The sequence below is a fragment of the Lynx canadensis genome, chromosome B4 (genome assembly GCF_007474595.2).
Source record: "Lynx canadensis isolate LIC74 chromosome B4, mLynCan4.pri.v2, whole genome shotgun sequence".
NCBI classification, from domain to species: domain Eukaryota; kingdom Metazoa; phylum Chordata; class Mammalia; order Carnivora; family Felidae; genus Lynx; species Lynx canadensis.
This window is the reverse complement of record NC_044309.1, coordinates 129380980-129408099: the sequence shown is the minus strand read 5'-3', so window position 1 is coordinate 129408099 and position 27120 is coordinate 129380980. Positions and strand designations below refer to the sequence as shown.

Below are 27120 nucleotides of genomic sequence, written 5' to 3'. Positions count from 1 at the left end.
CTCTTTACACGTTTTATTTTGTCGACTTGACCCCCTCCCACCCACATCAGTCTTTCCGCTTGACAGACTGTAGCCACGAAGATCTACTTTGAGCCACGCTCAGCCCACTCCTGCAGCATCCGCTAACCACGCACACGGGTGCCACTTGAAGACCAGGCCCGGAGAAGCCAGATCTTCCGCTGGGAACGGTGCTCGTGTCCGGCCTCCCAGCAGACCGAGCTTCCGGAGGGCGGAGAACCATCAATCGTGTCCGGTTTTCTGCCGCCTCGCTGGGCACCTGCCCGCATATACTTCAGTACAATATAAGCTGTACTGAAGGGGCCACAGAAAGACGCCGTCTGGAACACACAGCCCGGGAGGTGACAGGCACCGAACTCTGACTCCCCAAAGGTTTCCCGGGAAATACGAGATGACTCTAGGATGCGGGTCCGAGAGGTGGCTCCCAGCCTCAGGCTCCCGTCCCTGTGCCTCCAGAGGGGCTTCTGGACTATGCCCTCAGCTCCGCGCACCCAAGGTGCCCAAAGCTATCGCGATGGCGACTAAGGTCATTGGTGTTTTTTTTTGTTTGTTTTTTTTGCCAGGCTTCTGTTTCTCTCGGCCGGAGCCAGCTCTGCGCTCTCGGTCAAGTCTCTGCCCGCCTGCCCCGCCGCGTCTCCACGTATAGAACGTTCAGGTAGACCGGGGGGCCCGTGGGGACCCTCCCGATGCCCCAGCGCAACCGGTCTCCCCAGGTGAAAATCAGGCCTCGACAAATGCTCGGTCCCCCATGGTCACAAAGGCACCATGCCTGTGTGGGTGGGGAGAGCAGGCCTGCGGGGACTCTGTACTTGCACTCGGTTTTGCCTGAAAACTCCTCTAAAAAATCACGTCTGTTAACCTTTCTTTTTCCTCTAGAAAATAATGTCTCTCGCTCTTTTTCTTTCCTCTAGAAACGAACGTCTATTAATCTTTTTAAGTTGATGTGTTTCTTTTCAGAGAGACAGAGATGTTGTGAGTGGGGGAGGGGCAGGGAGAGCGGGAGAGGGAGAATCCCAAGCAGGCTCTGGCAGTGTCCGTGCGGAACCCGACGCGGGGCTTGAACTCACGAACCCGTGAGATCATACTTGAACCGAGATCCAGAGCCAGGCTCCGGGGCGCCTGGGGGGCTCAGTCGGTTGAGCGTCCAACTTCGGCTCAGGTCCCGATCTCATGGTTCGTGAGTTCGAGCCCCGCGTCGGGCTCTGTGCTGACAGCTCGGAGCCTGGAGCCCGCTTCGGATTCTGGGTCTCCCTCTCTCTCTCTCTGCCCCTCCCCTGCTCGTGCTCTCTCTCTTAAAAATAAACATTAAGAAAATTAAAAAATAAAAAGAGTCGGACGCTTAACCAACTGAGCCACCCAGACACCCCTGTTAATCTTTTTTCAAACGCAGGGAAGGAGGCAGCGGGTCGGTCTCAGTCAGTGACCAGCTGAATGCAAGGGCCATGGGTCTGTGCACCGCAGCCAGATCCTTTCTGGAACACGCTGGCTCTCAGATGCCCTCCCGCTCCCATCTCCGTGGAAAGCTTCTGTCTGCCGGGACCAAATTCGAAACCTCCATACCCAGGCACTGAGGGCACCTTACGGTTCTGGCTTCAGAGCATCTTTCCAGGCTTAGAATCAATAATGAGGAGCCCAAACTGGAAGAGCGAAAGGCCATCCCTGTCTCCTCCTCCCCCCACCCCCCAAAAAAGGGAGGCCACCCCCCCGCCCGACGGCTCAGTAGGCACGAGGCGCTCTGTTAGACGCCTTTATCCCACCATCCTCGGTTCCGTGTCTCGTCTACAGGAGAAGGAGGCCGGATGACCAGACGGGGTGCGAGCTCTGGAGGAGGCAGGAAGGGAGGCTGTACCCTGGCCTCCCCGCAGGCTCCCAGTAAAGCCTCCTCCAGGCTGTCCCTCGAGCTTTTTAGAGGGCTGTGTGGCGCTGCGGCCGGAGGGGGCAGGTGTGAGCGGTGCTCTCAGAATCCCGGCGGCTTCACCATCACCCTCGGGTTCCATCTGGGTTCTGAAATGGACTTCCCGGTTCGGGGTGGCCTTTTCCCATTTCAAAAGCCAGAATTCTAGATACTCAAAAGTTGCTTTTTTTTTTTTTTAAGTTTATTTACTTTGAGAGAGACAAAGACAGCGCAACTAGGGGAAGGGCAGAGAGAGAGAGAGAGAGGGAGAGAGAGAATGTCAAGCAGGCTCTGTGCTGCCAGCACAGAGCCCGACTCGGGACTCGAACCCATGAAATGGTGACATCATGACCGGGGCCGAAACCAAGAGTCAGATGCTCGCTCACGGAACCACCCAGGTGCCCCTTAAGTTGCTTCTTTTGAAGCATTTAGACCAGAAGTCGGCAAACTTTCTGTAAAGCACCAGATGATCAATATTTGAGGGTTTTTTTTTAATTTTTTTTAATGTTTTTATTTATCTTTGAGAGGGAGAGAGACAGAGAACGAGTGGGGGAGGGGCAGAGAGAGAGAGCGGGAGACACAGAATCCGAAGCAGGTTCCAGGCTCCGAGCTCCAAGCTGTCGGCACAGAGCCCGATGCGGGGCTCGAACCCACGAACCGTGTGATCACGACCGGAGCCGAAGTCGGACGCTTAACCGACTGAGCCACCCAGGCGCCCCTTGATATTTGAGGTGTCGCAGACCGCCTGGCCTCTGTCACGGCTTCTCAAGTCTGCCATTATTGTGGGAAAGAAACCAGGGGCTCTCCCCAAAGGGGGGTGTGGCTGTGCTCCAATGAAAATTTACAAAGACAAGTGCTGAACCAGATTTGACCCCTTGGCGATCATTTGCTGACTCTTGCCTTAGACCAACCCCAAGGCTCCAGAAATCTCTGAAAGAGTGTAGGTCAGTGCATGTGAAAATTCTCCCACCAAGCACAGGCTGAATATAAATGCTAATCTGGGCGTGCGCACCCAAGTGTAAACGATGTGAAATCTCCACGTAATGTTTAAAAGTAAAGTGATGTCAGGATTGGCTCACTCGAAGTTAAAATGCCTCCAGCCTACAAACACAGACATGTACAAATTCCAGCCCGACTGTTCCTTAATGGTCTGACCTTGAAAATGTCGCTTCGTCTCTCTGAGCCCCCTTTCCTAACTGGGACGCTTAATGTTTATTTTGAGAGACAGAGAGAGAGAGAGAGAGAGGCAGAGAGGGAGGGAGAGAGAGAATCCCAGGCGGGCTCTGTGCTATTAACACCGGGTCTGATGCGGAGCTCAGATTCACAAACCTTGAGATCGTGACCTGAGCCGAAATCAAGAGGCGGACGCTTAGCCGACTGAGCCACCCAGGCGCCCCTTTTAATTGGGACACTTAACCAAGGCAGCGTAGGGCAGTGGTTAAGAGCAAGGCGTCGAGGCTCAAGAGGGTTCGGAGTTCCATCCCTGAGCGGCCACCTGCTAACTGGTCGACCTTGCACAATTTAATGTCTCTGTGCATTAGATTCCTCACCTGTAAATTGGAGATAAATGTACATACTGGCGGCGGGGGGGGGGGGCGGTTCAAGGATGAAGTAGGACAGTATTTATAGAGTACTCAGCACAGTGTTGACAAAGTACTAAGCAGTAACTATGGGCTATTTAGCACAATTCCCAGTGCATAGTAAACCGTATTTCCTCGTTTCTTTTTTGAGAGGGGAGAGGGACAAGAATCAAGGAGAGTCTGGGTTGCACGAGGATTCCTCAGGCTGGGAAGATTCGAATGACCCTTATTGCTGATAGGGAATAGCGCTGAAGATTCCCCACAGCGACAGTCTCTTAAAATATGTGTGAAAGGGGCGCCTGGGTGGCTCAGTCGGTCAAGCGTCTGACTTCGGTTCAGGTCATGGTCTCGCGGTCTGTGAGTTCGAGCCCCGCGTCGGGCTCTGGGCTGACGGCTCGGAGCCTGGAGCCTGCTTCGGTTTCTGTGTCTCCCTCTCTCTCTGACCCTCCCCCGTTCATGCTCTGTTTCTCTCTGTCTCAAAAATAAATAAACATTAAAAAAAATTTTTTTTTAAAAATGCTACTTCCTTTCTTGACCTCCACTCCCTGCTTCCCCACCTCCCCCCACCGCAGTGATTTCCCCAGTTTCCTGGAAGGTTCTCCAGAAAATCTCAAAAGCTTTGTCTATATTTAAGTCTCCAATTTCTTTCCCCCTTCTCTTCAACCCTCTCCAGTCAAGCTTTCATCTGCCACTCCGCCATAACTGCTCTTGTCAAGGCCACCGATGGGCTCCACGCTGCCAAATCTGATCAGGGCTCAAACCTCATCGTCCTCGAGGCTTTCTTCCCTGGGCTCCCAGGACACCCCACTCCCGGCTCCCCTCCCCCCCTCGGTGGCTGCTCCTTCTCTGTCTCCTTCGATGATTCCTCCGCTTCTCCCCATCCTCTTCAAGCCAGCGTGACCCAAGGCACTGACCTTGTACATCTGCTCTTTCGTACGTACACGCACATCCTTGACGACCCGGTCCGCTCTTGTGATTTTAAATATCATTTATTTACAAATTTGTGTCTCTCACCAGTTTGGTGTTGGAGATCCGGCGTCTTGAATCTAGACACACAGGTCTCACCATCTACTCAACATCTCCATTTGCTTGGCTGTTGGGTATCTCGAACTTCGCCATGTCCAAACTGAGCAACTTGATCTTGCCCTACACTCCCACGGCCACAACACCTGTTTCGGGTAAGGACCTGTTGTTCAGGGTAACACCTGGGTGTTATGGTGGTCTTCTTTTTCTCTCACAAAATGTGGGCTCTACCTTCAGAATAGGTCCAGGCTCTGACACGTCTCACCACCTCCACGGCCACACCATTTCAAGCCACCGTCTTCTCTCCCAAGGACTGTGTCAGTCCCTGTGGTAGCCTTGCCCCTATGGTCTCTTCCCCACACAACAGCCGCAGGGATGCTGGTAAAAGCTAAGGGAGATTATGTCATCCTTCCGCTTGAACCCTCCCGATGTTTACCCATCTCACCCAGTAAAAGCCAAAATCCTACCATAGCGTATAAGACATTGCACTTTTTGGCCTCCATCTGACCTCATCTCCCGTCCCCTCTTGGTGCCCCCGAGCCATTACTCTGCTCCTGTCACGCAGCCTTCTTCCAGCTCCTTAAACCTGTCTTTGCTGTCCCTCTGTCCGGAATGCTCTTCTCCCAGATATCTTCTTGGCTGGCTCCCTCAACGCCTTCATGTCTTTGCTCAGATAAAAGCCTCCCTGAGGTTTTCCCTGATGATCTTATTTAAAATTGCCTTCTTGCCCCACCCTACACTCCCCAGCCTCCTTCCCAGATTCATCCTTCTCCTTAACATCCATTACTTTATATTATACTGTATAATTTACTTATTTCTTGTGTTTCTTGTCTGCCTCTCCCACTGACTTTCTCACCACGAGACTATAAACCCCATGAAGGCAGGGATGTGTTTTGTTCACTGCTCTATCCCACTGCTTAGAAAAATGCCTTTCACTTGGTAGGTATTAAGTATCTAGATGGGTGGATGGATGAGTGGATGGATGGATGGGTGGATGGGTAGATAGGTGGTGCGTGGATGGTGTATGGATGGGTGTATGGATGGATGGATGGACAGATGGGTGGGTGAATGGATGGATGGACAGATGAATGGATGGGTGGATGGGTGGATGAGTGAATGGACGGATGGATAGATGGGGTGGATGGATGGATGGACAGATGGATAGATGAGATGGATGGATGAGATTAATGGACGAATAGGTGAGATGGATGGATGAACAGGTTGGAGACTACCTAGGAGCAATATTGTGATTTGTAAGAAATATATACATTTGGTCATTCATTTGGAGGACCAAAATATATTTTTCATTATATATTTGGTCTTCATTCACAGTTGCTGGCTTACAGCTCCCCAAACCCTTGGAATTTCCTGAGTGTTAAGAGCAATGGGTAAACCTTGTGTTTTAATATTTAGTCTCGTCCTCAGTTCCTGAAAATGCTTCAGAGCCTTAAAGGTGAACCGGGTGCCTTGTTATTCACAGCATGTGGTGTGTCCGCAGGAGGTGGGCTTGGGGAAACACCTAAGGATGGGGGCTGGTTGCCAGGGAAACCAACCGTGAGTAGAGACTGATTTCCTGGGAGGGGAGAGGGGCTGAAGGTTGAATCAACCAATGGCCAAGGAATTAAACAATCGTGCCTCTGTAATGCAGCCTCCGTAAAACCCCAAAATGGAGAGGGTTCAGCGAGCTTCCAAATCGGGGGAGCCAGAACACCTCCACGGGCCACCATGTTGGGGCCCAAACTTTAGCTAGGACAGAAGCTCCCTTGTTCAGGTCCTCGCCCTACATATCTCTTCATCTGGCTGTCCATTCATATTCTTTCATTTCCTTTGTAATCAGCATAGAAGTTGGGCGAAATATGCTACGTGGATATAGGGAAGGACAGGTGTCTTCCTTTCTGAACAAGCGCATTCAGGACTCCTGTCTCTTCGTGGGACACCTGGTCAAAAATAGCAGTGTGAGCGTGACGCTTGGGGGGAGATCTTGGGGTGTGTCCTCGCAGAGATTACTTTCGCTCACTCCTAGTCCCTTCTTCACGGTTCCAAGAATTCTTCCCAGTGTGCTCCCATCTTAGCCAGTCTTACTGGTGGTTGGTCAACGTCTGCAAAACAGGCTCATGAATCAGTCAGGTTAGCCTAGAGTTTTCTTATGGTGGAACAGTCAAGCATTTTCTACCTTAATGTGTTGGTTACACACACACACACACACACACTCACGTTGGAGTCGGGTTCAAGAACCCAAAAGACTAGACTTCTTGGTTTTCAGCCACGGGAATGGTCTTTTAGAAAACTCATTCTCCTCCCATTATGGCTTCAGTCAGTAGTGAGGCAGAAGCTGTATTCATTGAAGTGATGTAAGAAACTAAATTAAGTCCAGCAGGCTATGGGCTGTGGTCCTCCTTTGTAAGAAATCTAATTTTGGGGGTGCCTGGTGGCTCAGTCGGTTGGGTGGCTGACTTCAGCTCAGGTCATGATCTCGCCGTTCTGAGTTCGAGCCCTGTGTGGGGCCCTGTGCTGACAGCTTGGAGCCTGGAGCCTGCTTCGGATTCTGCGTCTCCCTTTCTCTCTCTGCCCTCCCCGCCTCATGCTCTCTTTCTCTCAAAAATAAATAAACCTTAAAAAAATATATAAAAATGAAGTGTTTTTTTTTAAAAAAAACTTTAATTCTAAATGCTCTGTGTAGTTACGTACAATTTGGAGAAGACACGTGCTCCAAACGTGGCCCAACCTCAGCTTAAATTAACATGCATATTTAAGTCTCCTTGGCCCCCAACCTCATCTGTACACACAGAAACTCTTATCTCTCGCACATTTCCCTTCCGTCCCAAGTAGTTCCGGAGCCCCCAAGGATTACCATGGGCCAGTGCGGGACTTCGACCATCATTAAATTTCCCTGCCCTGAGTTTTCCTAGTTGGACACTTGTATTTCGCCTCTGCTAAACCAAGGTTCCGTGGAGGCAGCTCGACCGGCGAGGACAAAGAGGAAACGGGAGTAGTTTACTCACGTCTGTGGCAATAATTAGAATCTTCCAGAAGGTTCACCTGGGCGTCCAGCCATGCCAGGGCTGGCATGTGGCTCGCGTTCCACACCGGGTCCTTCTGTGTCTCTCGTGCGGCCGGGCCTGGAGTACTGCCGGCAAAGAGGCGCCCCGTGGGTGTCTGTGCATTGAATACCACGAGTGGCCCCTCTGGCTGCAGATGCACACAGCCGGGGTTCGCGCAGGGCTCAGTGAGGTGACGCGGCAGAGACGCGAGCCCAGGAGTGCACACGCGCGTAGCAGAATCGGGCGCCTACCCAGGAGTAGGTACCCCTGTCAGGGTCTCCCACAGCCCCCTGTGATCCTTGGGTGGTACCTTCCACCTCTCTTCCTTGTTAATGGCTTGTCTGGGGTCTGTCCTCCTGCTGGGTCCCCAGGGCCATTAGAGCAGAGACTGTGTCTTTTCTCACGACGACCTGGCTTGTACTCCATGACAGGCAAGACGCTTTCGAATACGAAGCCTCGTGTCTCATAGTTTACCCCCAAATCTTCCGCTGGTTATTAAGCTAGACTATATGGGGCGCCCAAGTGGCTCAGTCGGTTAAGCGTCCAACTCTTAGGTCATGATCTCACAACTCGTGAGTTCAAGCCCTACCTCCGGCTCTTTGCTGACAGCGCGGAGCCTACTTGGGATTCTTTTTCTTACTCTCGCTTTCTGCCCCTCCCCCGCTCATGCTGTCTCTCTCAAAAATAAATGAACATTAAAAAAAAAAAGAAAGAAAGAAGTTAGAGGGGCTCAGTCAGTTGAGCGTCTGACTTCGGCTCAGGTCATGATCTCGCGGTTTGTGAGTTCAAGCCCCGTGTCAGGCTCTGTGCTGACAGCTCGGAGCCTGGAGCCCGCTTGGGATTCTGTGTCTCCCTCTCTCTCTGCTCCTTCCCCCCTCATGCTCTGTCCTTCTCTCTCCTTTAAAAATAAATTAAAAAACATTTAAAAAATTAAAAAAAAAGAAGTTAGAATATGTACCCAAAGAGTAAAAGTATATTGATGCAGTAAGAACACCTCACTCCTTAAAAGCAAAGTTTCCCAAACTTGGCTGTAGAACGGAATTATTTGGGGATCCTGCAACACCCCCCCCCCAGTCCAGGTCATACCCCAGATCAATTAAATCCCAGTCCCTAAGAGCAAGCAGGACTCACCTGCTCATCAGTATTTGTCACAGCTTCCCAGGCACTTCCAACATGCAGACAAGTTTGGGAACACTCCCTTCAGCCCTCGGACCCCGTCGCGACCTCAGCTGATTAAAATCTAAGGGGCCACCTGGGTGGCTCAGCCACTTGAGCGTCTGACTCTTGATTCCAGCTCAGGTCATGATCGCAGGGTTGTGGGATCGAGCCCTGCATTGGGCTCTGTGCTGAGTGTGGAGCCTACTTGAGATTCTCTCTCTCTCTCTCTCTCTCTCTCTCTGCCCCTTCCCTGCTCACACCCTATCTCTAAAATAAAAAAAAATAAATTTAAATTTAAAAAAGTTAAATAGAGGGGCGCCTGGGTGGCGCAGTCGGTTAAGCGTCCGACTTCAGCCAGGTCACGATCTCGCGGTCCGTGAGTTCGAGCCCCGCGTCGGGCTCTGGGCTGATGGCTCAGAGCCTGGAGCCTGTTTCCGATTCTGTGTCTCCCTCTCTCTCTGCCCCTCCCCTGTTCATGCTCTGTCTCTCTCTGTCCCAAAAATAAATAAACGTTGAAAAAAAAAAAAAGTTAAATAGAAACTGTGAATGAATGAATGACTGAATGAATTCATGAGCCTTCACACCTTCGGCAAAGGCTTGTGTGTCCCTTGTCAGGGTCTCAGTCAGTGGCTTTGCTGCCCAGTCTTATTTCATACTCTCTGTAAAATTAAAGAGGAGTTTTGAAATTCTCCTCTATGTGGTAGTTTTCACTTCTGTTTTTATTTTTATTTTTTTTAATTTTTTTTTTCAACGTTTATTTATTTTTGGGACAGCGAGAGACAAAGCATGAACGGGGGAGGGGCAGAGAGAGAGGGAGACACAGAACCGGAAGCAGGCTCCAGGCTCCGAGCCATCAGCCCAGAGCCCAACACGGGGCTCGAACTCCCGGACCGCGAGATCGTGACCGGGCTGAAGTCGGCCGCTCAACCGACTGCGCCACCCAGGCGCCCCTTCACTTCTGTTTTTAAAGCTGGATATTGAACGTCCCCAAACAAGAGAGGCTAGAGCTATCAACCGTTTTTTTTCAAATAAAAATCCTTTCCCAACTCATTTGGAATGCCACCTCAGGTCGTCCAACACAGGTTTGTGGCACCCTTGCGGCGTGCCAGGTGCTGCGGGAGGCTGGGGACCCATCCCTGCCCTCCCAGAGGGTGCATCGTACGGGAAGACGGACGGGGAATACCTACGTGAAATATGTGATTTCTAAAGCATGTGCTCAGCGCCTTGAGAGAAAACAGTGGGGTTCTGGAAAGAAGAGGAGGGGCCTAATTTAGCTGAGGGGCGTGGGCAAAGTCCTCTCTCTGAAGAAAGGACAGTTCTGATCATGTATTTGTGTATGCATCTACCGACCCAGCATTCGCCTCCTGGGAGGCTCTAGGAAGACGGGGACCACGTCTGCCTTCCGCACCCCCTTCCTACCTCCTCCTGCAGGAACGGGCTTCTCCGACAGCCCCGCCCCTGGATGGTCAGCTTGTGGTGCCGGGTGAGCTGCCTCAGCTCCTGCTCCGGCTCCTTGGCGAGTGTCCTCAGTGCCTCGGCTGTCTCTGCCCTCGCCCCCTCCTCCAGGTGCTTCCGGCTCTGCAGGAGGCTTTGCACGTCTTGCAAAAGTGACAAGCCAGCCCCAGCAGCACCCGGCACCCGGACACCTTTGCTCACGGACAGGACTGAGCCTTCAGCTGCTCTCCGCAGCCCTCCGGCCCTCCACAAGGGGAGACGGCTTATGGCCGCATTGACCTATAGCCATGAAGCCGGAGTTGGCTTTGGCCATCTGGGAGGCACGAAGTCCCTTGACCTTCTTGATGAGTCTGACACACCTATCAACGCACACAACACTGATTTCAGACAGCCTTATTTCTTCAAAAGCTTTGTACTCCGTCGTCGTTTCCATAGGCACCAACCAGTCTGCTGGCTCTCTCTCTGGCTGCCATATTGCTTCCATTTTCTAAGACACTCGTCGACATGTTGGCGACAGCAGCGGCTGCCCCCAGGCCCAGCCCCACCGCTGAGAGCATCAGACTCCACCCTACTGTCACGGGTACCAGGGCCAAACCCAAGATGCTTAAGACGCCAGAGACGGCGTCTGAGGCGCCGGCCACCAGGCTGGTCTTGGCGAGCATCTTATGGGTCGCGTCCACTTGGTCGGCAATAGCGTGCAGCTCTCTGATGCTCTTTTCCAGCTTGTACTTCTGCAAGGGGAAACAGGAGAGAAACGCTTTTTCCTCCTCGGATAGGTTTCCTGGCACGGATGCTTCCTTATACCGTGTCAGCTCTTCCGTCAGGATGTACAGTTCGTATCACTTGGTTCGTTTTCCAGCTCTAGGACATGCTCAGCAGTAAGCTACAAACTTCTGGTAATCGGAGTTCTCTAACACATTCAGGGAGCAGGGCCCTGAGAATCAAGGTACAAGCGGGGAGCGACGTGACCGGGGACCCCGGGGACCCCGGGGACCGTGTGTTTATAGCAGGAGACACGGTTCAAGCGATCATGCTGTGTGTCCAGAACGGCTTCCCAGTCCATTCACCCGTGGACGGCTCGCTTTCTTCTGCCCATAATGGAGACTGATGTGATGAATAAAATGTACCCTGAAAGCATTGACTGACTTCTGTAATCTTTTCTTAATGAATATATATACATATTCATATGTATATGAATATATATGTATATGTATATGTATATGTATATATGCATACATATAAAACTTAAACACTAATAACAGATTGCAAACAGTTCTATCCAGGGAAATAAGAGTCCTATATATAGAGGAGGTGGCTTGATTTTCTTTTTTGATGTTAAAAGGGGATCTACTGGGAAATTGTGGTTGCTTCTGGGCAAAAGAGCCGGGCAGCTGGGAAAAGGTTTGAGGGAGATTTACTTTTAAACTTTGCCCTTCTGTTCCTTTTGAGTTTTGTATCGTGTGTGGGTAATTGAATTATTTCAGGAAATTAATCGAATAGCCTATACTTCCAAAGAAAAAGGAGAGAGAAGCTTCAGTGAGACCCTGATTATAATGTAATATCTTCCATAGAGGAGGGCCAATGGTGTACTATCCGTCTTGCCAGCGTTGTGTTATTTGGGGAACGTGGTCGCACCCAGACACAGAAGCTTCTGCTCTGTTCGCTCGCGAACAGGCAAGGAGGAGAAGCATGTAATCCTAAGAAAAAGTGGTGGGGAAGAAAGAAAAATGTCCCGCTGAGAAAATTCTCTCCATGAACTCAAATGTTCCCTACGCTTTGGAGACGAGACTGCCGTCATTCAATTTTCCCGTGGAATCCCTTTGGTCCAGCTCCTGGAACACCAGAGTTTGGCAGGGTCTTTGAGAAAATCACCGTTCTAAGTGAAATTATCTGATAGGATCGGGAGCTTCCCAAGGGGACCCTGCTGGACGGCGCAGGATGCTGTAATCGGCTTCCTGTGGCACGTAACAGAATCTGACTCGGATGCCCCCTAGGTTTGTTCCTGTCTGTCTACAACAGATTGGGCACGGGTTTAAGGAATACCGTAAGCCATACTGGAGAGGAGGTGTTTGGGAAAGAAGGCAGGGCTCGTGGAAAAACTATACTGAGGCCAAGCGGCCCCAAGGCCTCCATAAAGAGCCCCTTGACAATCTCTTTGCTCCTTGGGCAAAGCCTCAGGTAGACCAGCCAAGTGACCCTTGCCCAGGGAAGCAGGGGGGGGGGGGGCCTTTGGACATCCTTCCCCGTCACGACATCACTCTCGAGAAAAAGGCTTGCTCACAGGTGCCTGGGTGACTCAGTCGGTTAAGCGTCTGACTTTGGCTCGGGTCATGATCTCACGGTTGGTGAGATCGGGCCCCGCATCGGGCTCTGTGCTGCCAGCACCGTGCTTGCTTTGGATCGTCTGTCTCCCCCTCTCGCTGCCCCTCCCCCACCGGTTCTCACTCTCAAAATAAATAAATACACTTAAAAACACAAAGAAGCGAATCTTGAGGACAGATCACAAAAAAACAAAATAAAAATAAATTAAAAAAAAAAAAAGGCTTGCTCGGAGTTTTCTTTGGGACGTCTCTGTACGCCTAGGAGTCCAGCCCCCCTCTAGCCTGTCTCAGATCTATAGGGTGTTGGTGGAAGGCTCCCCAGATCATCCATCCATAGAGGGCAAAGGCGTCCACGCCCCTGCCGTTACTGGAAGGACGTCCAGACCACGTTCACACTATTTCGACACACGTGTAGGCTACATCGGCCTGTGATGTCCTCTGCAGGCCTGACACGGAAGGAAAGCGGCCACCTGCCTCGTTTGCTCCCTCGGTCACAGAGGAGAACGCTGGCCCAAGGGCGAGGTGACCTTCCCTACATGACAACCCAGTTTGTGATGGAATTAGGGTAAGAACCCGGGACTCCAGTTTTCCAGAAGCTTCTGGCTGGCCCCACCTGCCGGTCGAGACTACTATTCTCCTAAGAAAGAGAAAACCATCTCTCTGTCCGGGCACCGTGCAAGTGACCTGATTAACTTTGGTCCGAGCGGGGGTTCTCAGCCAGCAGCCCATGGGAAGGACTCTGTTCTGAGCCGATTCAGGATGAACCGGCGCCGTGAGGTGGGGTCGGAAGAGCAGAAGAGGGACGGACAGGTGGAGAGAGGCTGGGCCAAGTTCTGTGAGGATGTGTAAATCCTTCCCCCCAGCCCCCCGTTTCTGCACATTTCCGGTTGCAAAGGGAGGTAACGCGTGATGGACACTTCAGCCCACTTAGCTGGAACCCATTTGTGCATTTCCTACTGTGAGGCTGATGAGAGCCTAGCGACGGAATTTGGATATTAACAATCAGATTTCCTGCCCTCGTGCAAATGTCCTGAGTGTCAGGTCTGTGCCCGACGCTGTTCTAGAGGCTGGGATTATGGCGCTGAGTACGGCAGCCCAAACCCCTGCCCTCCCAGAATGCACATTCTGGGGATTCCCTGCCCGCCCCCCACCCCCACCCCCGACACATCCCTGTTCTAGGATTACCTGTCCAAACCACTCCTCTCCCCCAGCCTTCCCAGGCCTCTGGGTGAAAGAGCATGCATCGCGTGTCTTCTCTGCTCATCTTGTCCCGGAGATATTTACTGATGTGCCCGCAAAAGGCACTATCTAGTTATAATTGGGGCGATAAGAAAAACAAAGTTAGAAGACATCAAAAATCTTAACGTCTATGGGGCGCCTGGATGGCTCAGTCGGTTAAGCATCCGACTCTTGATTTCAGCTCAGGTCATGATTTCATAGTTTGTGGGATTTGTGGGATTGAGCCCTGCGTCAGGCTCAGCGTGGAGGGTGGAGCTTGCTTGGGGCTCTCTGTCTCTCCTTCTCTCTCTGCCCCTCCCCCACTGATTCTCTCTCCCTCTCTCTCTCCCCACTCTCCTGTCTCTCAAAATAAATAAACTTTAGGGGCGCCTGGGTGGCGGAGTCGGTTGAGCGTCCGACTTCAGCCAGGTCACGATCTCGTGGTCTGTGAGTTCGAGCCCCGCGTCGGGCTCTGGGCTGACGGCTCGGAGCCTGGAGCCTGTTTCCGATTCTGTGTCTCCCTCTCTCTCTGCCCCTCCCCCGTTCATGCTCTGTCTCTCTCTGTCCCAAAAATAAATAAACGTTGAAAAAAAAATTAAAAAAAAATAAATAAACTTTAAAAAATCTTAACATCTCAAAATTTCATAGCTTTTTGGCCTAAGGATTTTGACCAAACAATTAAACTCTGATAATACCTACTGCTGGCTAGAAGGTAGTAAAACAGGCGATTTCTCAGGTCCTGGTGGCAAAGCAGATTGGCCAAAGACTTAGGAAATCGTGATCTTGACAGATGAAGTCACCAAGCCTTCTGATAATCATCCAATAAGCCAACGACAGGCACAAGATGGTCAAGGTCATGTTATTTATGTCACTGTAAATTTGAAGGCAAGGGAGAGGCCATTCTGTCCAACCCTCTACCATCTACAGTCCCGGCAGGATTGTCCAGTCTCTGCCGAAGCCTCCGCAGAGATGAGTCCATTGGCTGGCTGGTTGTTTCAACCAGGCAGGTGAGGGTGACAGGTGTCACTCCAAAAGATGCCGCTTTGGGATACTGATTGATTGGCGCTGAAGGCACTTGAAATACAAAGGCGGGAAGAGGCGTTCTCTGAACTCCCCTCATCTGCCTAAAGACATATCCCGCGAGAGGTGCTCTGATGTCTTAGATGCCCCCCGGGGGTGTCCACAGCCTCTTGTCACAGGGGACTGGAGGTCGACACCACACCCAGACCCACTTTGTCACAAGCTATCATACCTCCTGCCTGTTCTTCTAAGGGCCCATTCGTCTTTCTTGGAAAGCATTTATTCCCCCCTAAGAGGTCTACCCCCCCTTTTTCCTATTAAATTGGTATTTAAGGGGGGTCTGGGTGGCTCAGTAGGTTGTCTGACTCTTGGTTTCAGCTCAGGTCATGATCTCACGGTTTTGTGAGTTCAAGCCCCGTTTCAGGCTCTGTGCTGACAGCACGGAGACTGCTTGGGATTCTGTGTCTCCCTGTCTCTCTGCCCCTTCCCTGCTCACGCTCTTTCTCTCTCTCTCTCAAAAATAAATAAATAGGGGCGTCTGGGTGTCTCTGTCGCTTAAGCATCCGACTTCAGCTCAGGTCATGATCTCGCCGTTCGTGGGTTCGAGCCCCACACCGGGCTCTGTGCTGACAGTTCAGAGCCTGGAGCCTGCTTCGGATTCCGTGTCTCCCTCTCTCTCTGCCCCTCTGCCGCTTGTGCTCTGTCTCTCTCTCTCAAAAATAAATAAACATTAAAAAAATTAAAAATAAATAAATAAAAATTTAAAAAAATTGGCATTTAAGACTGAATTCTCAGCCACCTTGGGGAATCATTTTCCCCCTCAGCCACTCCCCACGTGTACGTGAGGCCACGCACGTTCATTTTTCTCTCGTCAGTCTTTTATGACAGGGCCTCAGGCTAAGAACGCAGAAGGGTAGAGGGACAATGAGCGTCCCCCCTGCACGGGCAGCGCGGCACACTGGCCCCCGTTTAAAGACGCTTCCGTCGCGGCTTTTTCTCTTGCTCAAAAACCGCTTGAAATGCGGTCTCCGTGTACTTGGACACAAATCACCCCCACGGCTGCAACATAACCATCGACTTGGCTCACCCACTTCCGGTTGGCTTCAAGGGCATGTCCTTTTCCACGGGCTTTGGATAACGTATCGCCGCCGTGTGTGCTGGCTTTAAACCGTAATATTACGCGACAAGCCTTTTCCATAGCGCTCCTCCGCGCTGCGTGGCAAGAGGGGGCCGCACCTCGTGGCCCATCGGGTTGCCGTGGTCTCGTCACCCCTATGAGTCTGCCTGTGTGTAATGGCACCAAGCCCGTCCTGTTTGCAGCGGCGGCTCTGGCCGGCGGCCGGGGACCGGTGATGGGCTCCGTGTCCCCGTCTGCTTCCTGGCTTCCCGCGGTTCCGGGTGTGAGGGCGCACACGCAGGGGCCGGGAGCTCCTCGTGATTCTCGTTACACTTCATGAAGGCAGTTATCTGCTGTCGTAGTATGTGCAGATACAGGCTCAGGACATATCCCTGCTTAAATCCGAGGATCTGCTACGTTCCTATCCCATGGCACGGGGTGGCACGGGGGTGCACGGGATGGCACCCCCCGTGGCACGGTGTGAGCGCTTTGAAGCGAGATTCTTACTTCTTGATGCGACAGGCTAGCTTGTTTCCCGGTTACTTCAAATTGTTTTCATGCTATTGTGAATAGTATCTTTTAACGTGTGTGTGTGTGTGTGTGTGTGTGTGTGTAAGTAGTCTTGATGCCCAGTGCAGAGAGCCACACGCGGGGGCCTGAACTCCACGACCCTGAGATCAAGACCTGAGCTGAGATCGAGTCAGACGTGCAACCGACAGAAGCCACCCAGGCGCCCCTAATGTTGTGTTTTCTAACCTGCTTTGTTGCTCAACAGAGATATCATTCGTCTTTAATACTCCTCTGGGCTTCACTGAAGTTTTACTAATTATAATAGTTGTCGAATGAATGCTTCGTGAATACATAATGCTGGGTTTCTTTCTTATTTTTTTTTTAAGACTCATATTCCTTATTTTGGACCTATGCCTTATTGGGTTAGTTTGAAATCTTAAATTACTTAATTTTATGGATCCTAGTATTTCACTGTTGGCAGCTGGCTTACAAAAACCACTGTTCATCGTGATAAGGTGTGTGTTTTATTCCTATATTTCAATATTTTTCTTAGGATTAGGTGCTGAATTTTCAGACTCTAATGAGATGATCATAATTTTCCTTTTTTATCTATCCCATGAATAAGGTGTATTGTGTGCGTAAATTTCCATATATCGAATTGTCCTTCTGTTCCGTGAAGAACCCAACTTGGTCATTGCAGGGTTTTGTATCAGCCTATTATAGATTTACATTCCTACTGTATTTCAATATGTTCATCTCAGAGTCATAAATATTGAGCTATGGTTTCCCTTCCAGGTAATCAAGGCTTATTATCAGTGTTATATTCACATCGTAGAATATGCTCACTTGCATGCTGTGACTTTTGTTTCTGGGGCAATTTGTATGATGTGAGAATTGCTTGTTTTCAGGAAGCTTAAAAGAATCTGCAGATTGTCTTGTTTGCCACATCTTCACCAGGATGCTTTTGATTTTTTTTAAGCGTATTTATTTTTGACAGAAAGAGAGTGCACACACACGCAAAATGGGGGAGAGGGAGAAGAGAAAGAATCCCAAGCAGACGCCGTGCTGTCTGCGCAGAGCCAGACGTGGGTTTCTATCTCATGAACTGTGAGGTCTTGACCTGAGCTGAAATCAAGAGCCAGATGCTTAGTTGACTGAGCCACCCAGGCACTCCTAGAAGCTTTTCATTTTTAAAGGTTTTTAATGTGATTGATAAATGTTTCTCTTTCCTGTGCCTGAAACCTGGCCCCAGCCCTCGCCCACACCTCTTCTTTTTTGAAGACTTAGAGGGTAATAACAAAATCCTAAGCTATTTCAAACTTCACTTGTTCTCATTTTCTATAAACAGGCATTTCTCGTGTTCTTCGCAAAAGACTTTCACAGAGGGAAGAGGTACAATGGCCAATGGACACATGTAAAGATGCTTAACATCATTAGCAGCCCCCAAAATGAATATCTAGACCACAGCAAGATACCATCTCATTGACCACTTTGGCAAAAGTAAAAAGAATAAAAGCATCCCGTGTTGCTGAGAAAGAGAGAGGGGAGAGAATGTGTATTCTCAGGCACTTTGTTGGAGCATAAAGTGATAGAACTTTTGGAAGGATGATTTGGAGTAGCTCAGAACACAGAACGTGCATATGCTGACGCTCACATCCCCCCTCTAGAAATTCACCCCACGCAAACACAACAGCACGTTAGAGAGAAGGGTGTGTGATAAAAACCTTCACTAGTGCCTTGAGGTGGTCAAGAGAAATGGAAACAATTTGCAATATCCCTGGAGGGGGACTGTTCCCATGAAACACACCAATATAAAAGAAAGACTTATGGGGGCGCCTGGGTGGCGCAGTCGGTTAAGTGTCCAACTTCAGCCAGGTCACGATCTCGCGGTCCGTGAGTTCGAGCCCCGCGTCAGGCTCGGGCTGATGGCTCAGAGCCTGGAGCCTGTTTCCGATTCTGTGTCTCCCTCTCTCTCTGCCCCTCCCCCGTTCATGCTCTGTCTCTCTCTGTCCCAAAAATAATAAACGTGGAAAAAAAAATTTTAAAAGAAAGACTTATGGACACAAAGAAGAATGAAACCAATCTACACGAACCGACCTGGAAGGAAGACCCAGAATGCATTAAGTTAAAAAAAAATTGAAGAACATAATTTCGATTTTTTAGAAAGATTGTATATGCAGTGATCTAGGACCACGGGGGGATTTCTGGTAGAGCTACACCCAGCGGTGAGCAGGCTCAGCCCGGGGGAGAGACGCTTAGGGGACGGACGACCCACACCTGTACCTTCCCCTCATCTGTCTTACCGAAACGTGCTGCAGAAATCACATGCTGCTTTCACAACGAAAACCAGTGAACTAAAAACAATGAGGCATAATGAGGGCATCTTTATTCCTCACCCCCCTGGTCACGACAACTCGCCAGCTCGCTTTGGTAAAGGCATTAGCACAGGCAATACCGCCGGGCACATGCCGAGGCGAGAAAGAGTCGGGCACGTTAACGTCGTTAAGTATCAATATTGTCGTCTTTTTTTTTTTTTTTAAAGTTTTTTCCAACGTTTATTTATTTTTGGGACAGAGAGAGGACAGAGCATGAACGGGGGAGGGGCAGAGAGAGAGGAGACACAGAATCGGAAACAGGCTCCAGGCTCTGAGCCATCAGCCCAGAGCCCGACGCGGGGCTCGAACTCACGGACCGCGAGATCGTGACCTGGCTGAAGTCGGTACGCTTAACCGACTGCGCCACCAGGCGCCCTAATATTGTCGTCTTTTAAAACACTCCACACGTGACAAGCGTTCCTAACCTGTTGTGCTGACCTTTGGGTCCTTTTCATTCCAGGATATCTCTTGTATGCAGAACAGTATTCAAATCCGGCTGAGAGTCGCCGGGGTCGGTGGGGCTCAAGCAGGTGTTCTATCGTGATCTGGATACATATTCTGATTTGGGGTTTATAAATATCAGCCCTGTGGCCTAAGGGGCCCTGGATGCTGTTGGTCAAATTGTGAGACGCGTGTGAGCCAGATTGTGGGGGAAATAGGGTAGGAATGAGACCTTAGACCCTCACCTTCGCTTTAGGAACTGGGATCACACACACTTGGGGCCCCGAGTCACTTGCCAATCTCCCGCATCTTCCATTATAGGTTGAGAGAGGGCGCTGTAGTCAGAGGAATCTACTGAGAAAAGGGGGTGTTACCTGGGTAGATTCCAGGTGATGGTTGTAGTCATAGAGCTTCGAGGCCCCCTTCGCGCCTCTCTCTCTACAGGTGACAACGGGTCTTGAGCCAGAAGAGACGTAGTTTCACCTCCTAAAGAAGAAAACAGACCCCACAGTTAGGTTGGGGGAGGGGGGAGGGTGGCTTCACCAGAGCTGAGACCCAGTGAGTCAGACCTAGGAATTGGTAAACATATGGAATCTATGGAAGGCGGTGAGACTAGAAGCCGGGAAAGAGCCAAGAATAGAACCCTGGCAAGTGCCAATATTATAGAGGAAATTGGGGAATGAAAGGGCTCCCCTAACGACTCGAGGAGGAAGTTGCCTGAGAGATAGAAGCAGAGGGAAGGCCCTAAAATAGAGATAATGTCTCCGTTATCCTGTGATGCTGCTGGAACTTCTGGATAAATGGATGCCGGACGACTGGAGCAAGTTGTCAACTTCTCTTGGCAATTACTCAAAAGCAACAAGGAAAGGACAGAGGCATCATCTATTGGAAACCGTGAGAAATAGGTAACGTTTTCTCCCACTTTGCCAAACGCAAGAAGAATGAGCAGGGCTTTGGCAGGAAAAGGAGAGACGATGCCAGTAATTGCAAAGAAAAATGCCCCTCTTCAAGGTGAAGGGCATTCCCGAAGTGCAAAAGTAAAATCCCTTTTTAAAATGGTGAGAATAAAGTGTGCGGGTTGGCACCAAATCGGGACTGGCTCCAAGAATCAATGCACTAAATGAGGAAGCCGGTGAGACGAGCTGAATCTGGAGGAGGCAGTTTGTCCTTGAGACGAGAGGAGAAGAGGGTCAGCGTTGTGAACAGTTTGAAAACTGCCCGATTCCCCTGCTTGGGGGAAACAGAAACAGAAACTCGTGCAGAACGCCCCAGATCAGAAAGAACAGTTCTGTTGCCATAGAACACAGTCCTGACTTCTTCCTTATTTCAATCTCCCATAAATAGCTGGTCCATGAAAGCAAGCAACCCAAACAAGGTCTCCACAAAAAAAATATTAACCCACCAATAACAATCAACCCAACTGAAGAGCGGGTTAAGGACCTGAGTAGACATTTCTCCAAAGACGACATAAAAATGGCCAGTAAACCCACGAAAAGATGCTCCACATCACTCATCATCAGGGAGATGCCAACCCAAACCACAATGAGAGACCATCTCATACCTGCTAAGATACAGATTGTAAGAGAGAGAGAGAGAGAAAGAGAGACAGAGAGGAAAATAACAAGGGTTGGCAAGAGCGTGGAGAAACTTGTGCATTGCTAGGGTATTGAATGTAAAATGGTGCAGCCAACGGGTATGTCAGTTACCCCCAAAAATTTAAAAGTAGAATTACTATATTTCCAGCAATCCACTGCCTGGTAGATATGCAAAAGACCCTGAAAGCAGGGTCTCCAGCAGATATGTGTAAACCCGTGTTTACGGCAGCATTAGTCATAATAGCCAAAAGGTTAGAAACAACACAAATGGGTAAGTAGAGAAACATAACATGTGGGATATGGAATAGATATACAAAATATACCATGGAATATGATTCAGCCTTAAGAAGGAGTGAAATTCTGCCCCATGCCACACCACAGGATGAACCTTGAAGACTTTACGCTTGGCGGAATGAGTCAGACACAAAGACAAATGTTGTAGGATTCCATTATATGCGGGTGCTGGAGGAGTCAAGTTCACAAAGATGGAGGGTAGAAAAGTGGTCGGCAGGGAGCTGAGGGGTGGGGCAGGGAGGGGGGAGCAGGAATGGGGAATTAGTGCTTAATGGACACAGAGTTTCAGTGTGGGAAGATGAAAAAGTTTTGGAGATGGGTGCAAAAGAATGTACATGTACTTAATACTGCTGAAGGGTACACCTAAAAAATGATTAAAATGGTTTCATTTTATGCTGCCTATATTTTACCACAATAAAACATATATATAGATCCAAGGTCCAAATGGAAACTGGAAAAAGAAAATCAGAAAGAAATGGCAGATAAAGAACACTCACCAGAAAGGTGTTGCCAAAAAGCTGATGAAAATGATCAACAATTCTTTTGCGATTCATTTTCTTAAAGCGATGTTGAAGCGATTCCTTTATGATATAAGAGCAAAACACGTGATCTCAGGGCTCAGGGAAGACACGGCCAAACAGGAGGCAATTAAGAGGAAACTGGTCAAGCTTAACAAAGAAGAGAGAAGGAAATAAAGCCATTGCAGAAATAAGTGAGATAGCAGAATTTACACAAGGGGAAAAAGACACTGTTAAAAAAGAAATAGTAATCGACAACGAAGACAAAATGAGGTCAATGAGCAAAATGAAATGAAGACAAAGGTTCTGGCAAAAAATACACGGAATAAAGGCAAAATCCAATGCAGGCGAGGTGGAACTTCCAAGAAGAATACTGAAAAGTGTGAACAGAATAAGTATTTAAAGTTTAAAATTCAAGGGGCGCCTGGCTGGCTCAGTCAGTGGAGTGTGCAACTCTTCATCTCGGGGTCATGAGTTCGCGCCCCATGGGGGGTGTGGAGATTACTTAAAAATAAAATCTTTAAAAATATAAAATAAACAAGTTAAAACTCAAGAAATCCTTCTGGACACAAAGAAGCACACCACGTCCCAGGAAAAGTGGCCACCGAAAGGTGGTACCGGGGCCACAGTCTAGCAAAGTTACCAGAATCCACATGGAACAAAGGGACCCCGGGCCACCAAGCACGTGGGCTTCAGATTTTCCATAACAACCCTCAGCACAAGAGCCACGGAGCTGCGCCTTTGCAAGCTGCTTGTGATGACTGGGAGTGTGCATGTGTGTGACAATTTTGTAATGTTTGTGTCCTGGGATATAGATAGATGATAGAGACAGAGGTAGAGATAGAGATAGAGATAGATTTGGTAATGGATATAGATATAGATATAGATTTGGATTTGGATATGGATATAGACATAGACATTGACGCCGATATAGATATAGATTTGGATATAGATACAGATATAGATATAGATTTAGATTTAGATTTGGATATAGATATAGATGACATAGATGATATAGATATAGATATAGATATATAGAGGTAGAGATAGAGATAGAGATAGAGATATATAGATATAGATATATAGATATATAGATATATAGATATATAGATACAGATATAGATTTAGATTTAGATTTGGATATAGATATAGATGACAAAGATGATATAGATATAGATATAGATATATAGATATAGATATAGAGATATAGAGATAGAGATATATAGATATAGATATAGATATAGATATAGATATAGATATATAGATATAGATATATAGATATAGATATTTAGAGATAGAGATAGAGATATATAGATATATATAGATGTAGATATAGATATAGATATAGATATATATAGATATATAGAGATAGAGATAGAGATAGAGATATATAGATAGAGATATATAGATATATAGATATAGATATATAGAGATAGAGATAGAGATATATAGATATAGAGATAGAGATAGAGATAGATATATAGATATGGATTTGGATATGGATATGGATATAGACATAGATATCGACAGACATAGATACAGATATAGATTTGGATTTAGATTTAGATTTGGATTTGGATATGGATTTGGATATGGAGATAGACGTAGACATTGACATCAATATAGATACAGATTTTTTGGCATGCTATCAGCTCTTAGGAACACAGAAGAAAAGCATTTTGATTCCTAATATCTTATATTTACTTTATAGAATATATCCAGAAACTGGATAAATTCTATCCTTTAGCCTCTTACCCAAAACCGACATACACATACTTTTTACAGGTTCATCGCAAGAAACGCAGACGCTTCAGATACACGTCAGGAAGAGAAGACAAATCCCTTTCATTGCGGCCCCCGGGGTGATAATCAGTGTGCAAACTGATAGTTTGACAGGCAGGGTGGTTCACAAAGGACTTCACACGCATTTTCGCCCCCTGTGGCTTCCAACGCCCTTTGTCAGGTGAGTGAGCTTACGTTCCCCGTTCCCGCGTGTCACAGCCGCGGGGGCGCGCAGTGCCGGCAAGCGAGGGGTACTTACTCCGGCTCCTCTTCTGGGCGCACAGCCAACGAGGGCGGGCTCCCAACTCCACAGTCGTGCCACCTTGGGCCTCTACGCGGGGGTCCCATAACTGAATGAAAGGTCTCTCTAACTTTGGAACTTTAGCAGATGATGAGATGAGATGAGATGAGATGAGATGAGATGAGATGAGGTGAGGTGAGGTGAGGTGAGGTGAGGTGGCTTTGAAACCGGGTTTTCCGAGGGTCCAGGGCGCAGCTGACCGCTGTCCCGCTGTCCTCCGTGTCAGCTGCCCAGGCAGCTGACAAGAGCTCAGTAAATATACAGCCACTTATCACCAGGTTTGGGGAGGCACCTGTTTTGGCCTTCTCAGAAAAAAGACCTGTTGTACGAACAGCTCAAGGGAATGAGTGTATTTACCTTGGAACAGAACCATGGCCGTGGCTGGGTCTGCATCCAGTCGTCCTTTACAGTCGTGGTGATCTTTCTTTCTTTTCTGGTTTTTTTTTTTTAATGTTTTTTTTTAATTTTTTTTTTAACGTTTATTTATCTTTGAGACAGAGAGAGACAGAGCATGAGCAGGGGAGGGGCAGAGAGAGAGGGAGACACAGAATCCGAAACAGGCTCCAGGCTCTGAGCTGTCAGCACAGAGCCCGACGCGGGGCTTGAACTCACGGACCGTGAGATCATGACCTGAGCCGAAGTCGGACGCTTAACCGACCAAGCCACCCAGGTGCCCCTTTAATGTTTATTTATTGTAGAGAGAGAGAGAGCGAGCAAGCTAGCGTGAGTGCACAAGCAGGGGAGGGGCAGAGAGAGAGGGAGGACAGACTCCGAAGCAGGCTTCAGGCTCTGAGCTGTCAGCACAGAGCCCGACGCGGGGCTCGAACTCATGGAGTGTGAGATCATGACCTGAGCTGAAGTCAGCTGCCCAATTGATTGAGCCACCCAGGCGCCCCAGTTGTGGGGAACGTTCTGAAGCAGGAGTGTGATCCTGAGGTTCCCCTGTAGACCAGCCCTTCTCAGACTTCAGTGTGGACACAAGTCCCCAGGAATCCGGTCCGATGGCTGGCTCAGTTTCACTCGTCTTGGACAGGATGTAAAATCTGCATTTCTCTTGTTTTTTTATTTTTTATTTTAGAGAGAGAGAGAGAGCACACAAGCAGGGGAGATGGGCAGAGGGAGAGAGAGAGAGAGAGAGAGAGAGAGAGAGAGAGAATCTTAAGCAGGCTCCACATGCAATGCAGAGCCCAACACAGGGCTCGATCCCACGACCCTGGGATCGTGACCTGAGCCAAAATTAAGAGTCAGGTGCTCAACCAACTGAGCCACCCAGGTGCCCCAAATTCTGCATTGCTAACCAAACTCTGCCCTGCCAGAGGGAGGGAGCCCTGCCAGAGGCAGACCAAACTTGGAGTAGCCCGGAGGCAAGGAATCCTTCTCTGGGTCCCCATGGGTCTCGAGTTCAAGTTAACGCTTTTCCCTGTGGCTTCCTGGCCCGCTTGACCTGACCCTGACTGGTTCCAGCCTGTTTTCATTACCGCAGGGTCGCCGGATCAATGAAAGGCCCGTATCCAGAAAAGATAACAAACTCCGGCCAATGAATAAGAAAAAGACATGTAACAGAGAAACAGGTGAGCAGCTTGCCTAGGTAGCTCACAAAAGACGGTGCTCAGTGGCCAGTAAATACGTGAAAAGCAGCTGGAACTCACTGGTGACTAGGCGCCTGCATATTAAAGACCAAATGATAGACACCTGTCCCCCAGGCTGCGGGGGTCAACACGTTCCCTGTGCCCCGTGAAGACCCACCCTTCGTGCAGAGCCCTGCCCACCTGTGCCAGGGGGCTGATGGTGCTCACAGGCCTTGCGTCTTTGGGGGAACTGCAGGACCCTAAGAGCCAGCAGTAGTGACACGCACGGCCGCCTCATCAGTCCTAAGGCAGGACAACCAGGCAGACTTGAAGGAATCCAGGAGAGGGAGAGCCCGGGAGGGGCCCCAGGGAGATGTGCAAGCGTCCAGCAAAGGCCTCTGCTCAGCGGGGGAGGGGAGGAGGGGTCTCCACCGGGCGCCTCCCCCACCCCCAACCCAGGCTGCAGGTGCGTCCCTGGAGCTTGCTGTTCAGCAACAGGGCAGTTGTGGGTCCGCTGGTCCTGGAGACTTAGGTCAGGCTGGCTCCGGCCCGAGTTTCCCCTCTTGCCTTCCTGCTTCGGGGAGTCAGCTCTTATCCAAGAAAAGGTTACTTATTGGGGGGGATGGGGCAGAGTGAGTAGGGCGGGAGGAGAAGCGAGGGAAGGGGTAGAGAGTGTGCAGAGGAGTGGAAACGGGCTGTTCTCCCTGCCCCGCACCCAGGGTCCCCCCCTCTGCTCCGCCCTCCCACCCTGGGTGTCCAGATCCTGCTCTTACAACACCACAGAATACATCCCCCCCCCCCCCCTCAGGATACCTTTTTCTCCTTGGAGCCTGGCAGATGAGACCAGCAAAACCACCTGCTAATTCCCTGACGTCATTTCCTTTACTTCCCTTCCCACAACCTCTTTGCCCCCAGCCCCGATTTTGTGGATTGCATACAGGCCCTGGCGTAAATTGCCTTGAGTTCAAAGTCAGGCTTTACCGTTTACTTGCTGTGTGGCCTTGGGTAAGTAAATCAACCTCCCTGTACCCGTGTGCTCATCTTAAAAACGGGAGAAGGACACTTCGGCGATTCGTTGAGGAGAAAAATGACTCAACACAGGAAAGCGTGAGATAATTTCACGTATTACTGGCACTGCTTTGGTTCTGGATTTTTATTTATTTATTTTTTAAATTTCTTTATTTTGGGGGGTTGGGGAGAGGCAGAGAGAGTCGTAAGCGGGATGCGTGCTGAGGACGGAGCCTGACTCGGGGCTTGATCCCACCACCCTGAGAACATGACCAGAGCCGAAATCGAAAGTTGGACGCTCCACCGACTGAGCCACCGCGGCACCCCGTCTGTTTTTTTTAATTATTATTGCCTTTTAAGGCCTTTCTTCCCGGCCCTGCCTCTCCCCCCTGGGCTTCCACAGAAGGAATGTGCGCTGCGTGGAGCCTTCGGCCCCCACTCGTTCACAGGACGCGAAACTCCGCGCGGCCTGTCATCCTTAATCATCTCTGACAGTTCGTCGGTACGACGCTGGGACTGGCCAGTTTTCCCGGACTTTCTTCCTCCTCAGACACAGGGGGCCTCTGTCTACCGCACGGTGCCTGGCCAAGTAAGGAGTAGCCTTCGCTCCTTTTATTACAAACTTCAGGCCTGGGCTGTGTCTAATCTCCTATTATATGACTGGGCCGGGGGTGGCCTCTGTGCATTGGCCCCGGCTTGTCGTTTCCCCACCGCAGGCCGAGACCTGTTGACTCCAAAGCCCACTGGCACCAAATTCGAATTTTTACACAGCCAGTGATTTTTAAAATAGCCTGGACAAGCAGATTTTTCACCAGTTGGGGCCTGCCTGCTGTCTAGGCCCCGCGAAAGCCTCACCGGGTAGCTGTGACGACACGGGACCTTG

The 27120-nt window shown here is 49.7% G+C and overlaps 1 protein-coding gene across 1 annotated transcript; it reads right to left on the bottom strand.

Moving 5' to 3' along the window:
* Window positions 1-122: 122 nt before the first annotated feature.
* On the bottom strand, window positions 123-25527 carry APOL5 (apolipoprotein L5). Its single transcript, XM_032593804.1, is given in 5 exon segments — window positions 123-338; window positions 10134-10443; window positions 10445-10614; window positions 10616-10983; window positions 25431-25527. Coding segments are annotated over 5 exon segments (1161 nt in total).
* Window positions 25528-27120: the final 1593 nt, after the last annotated feature.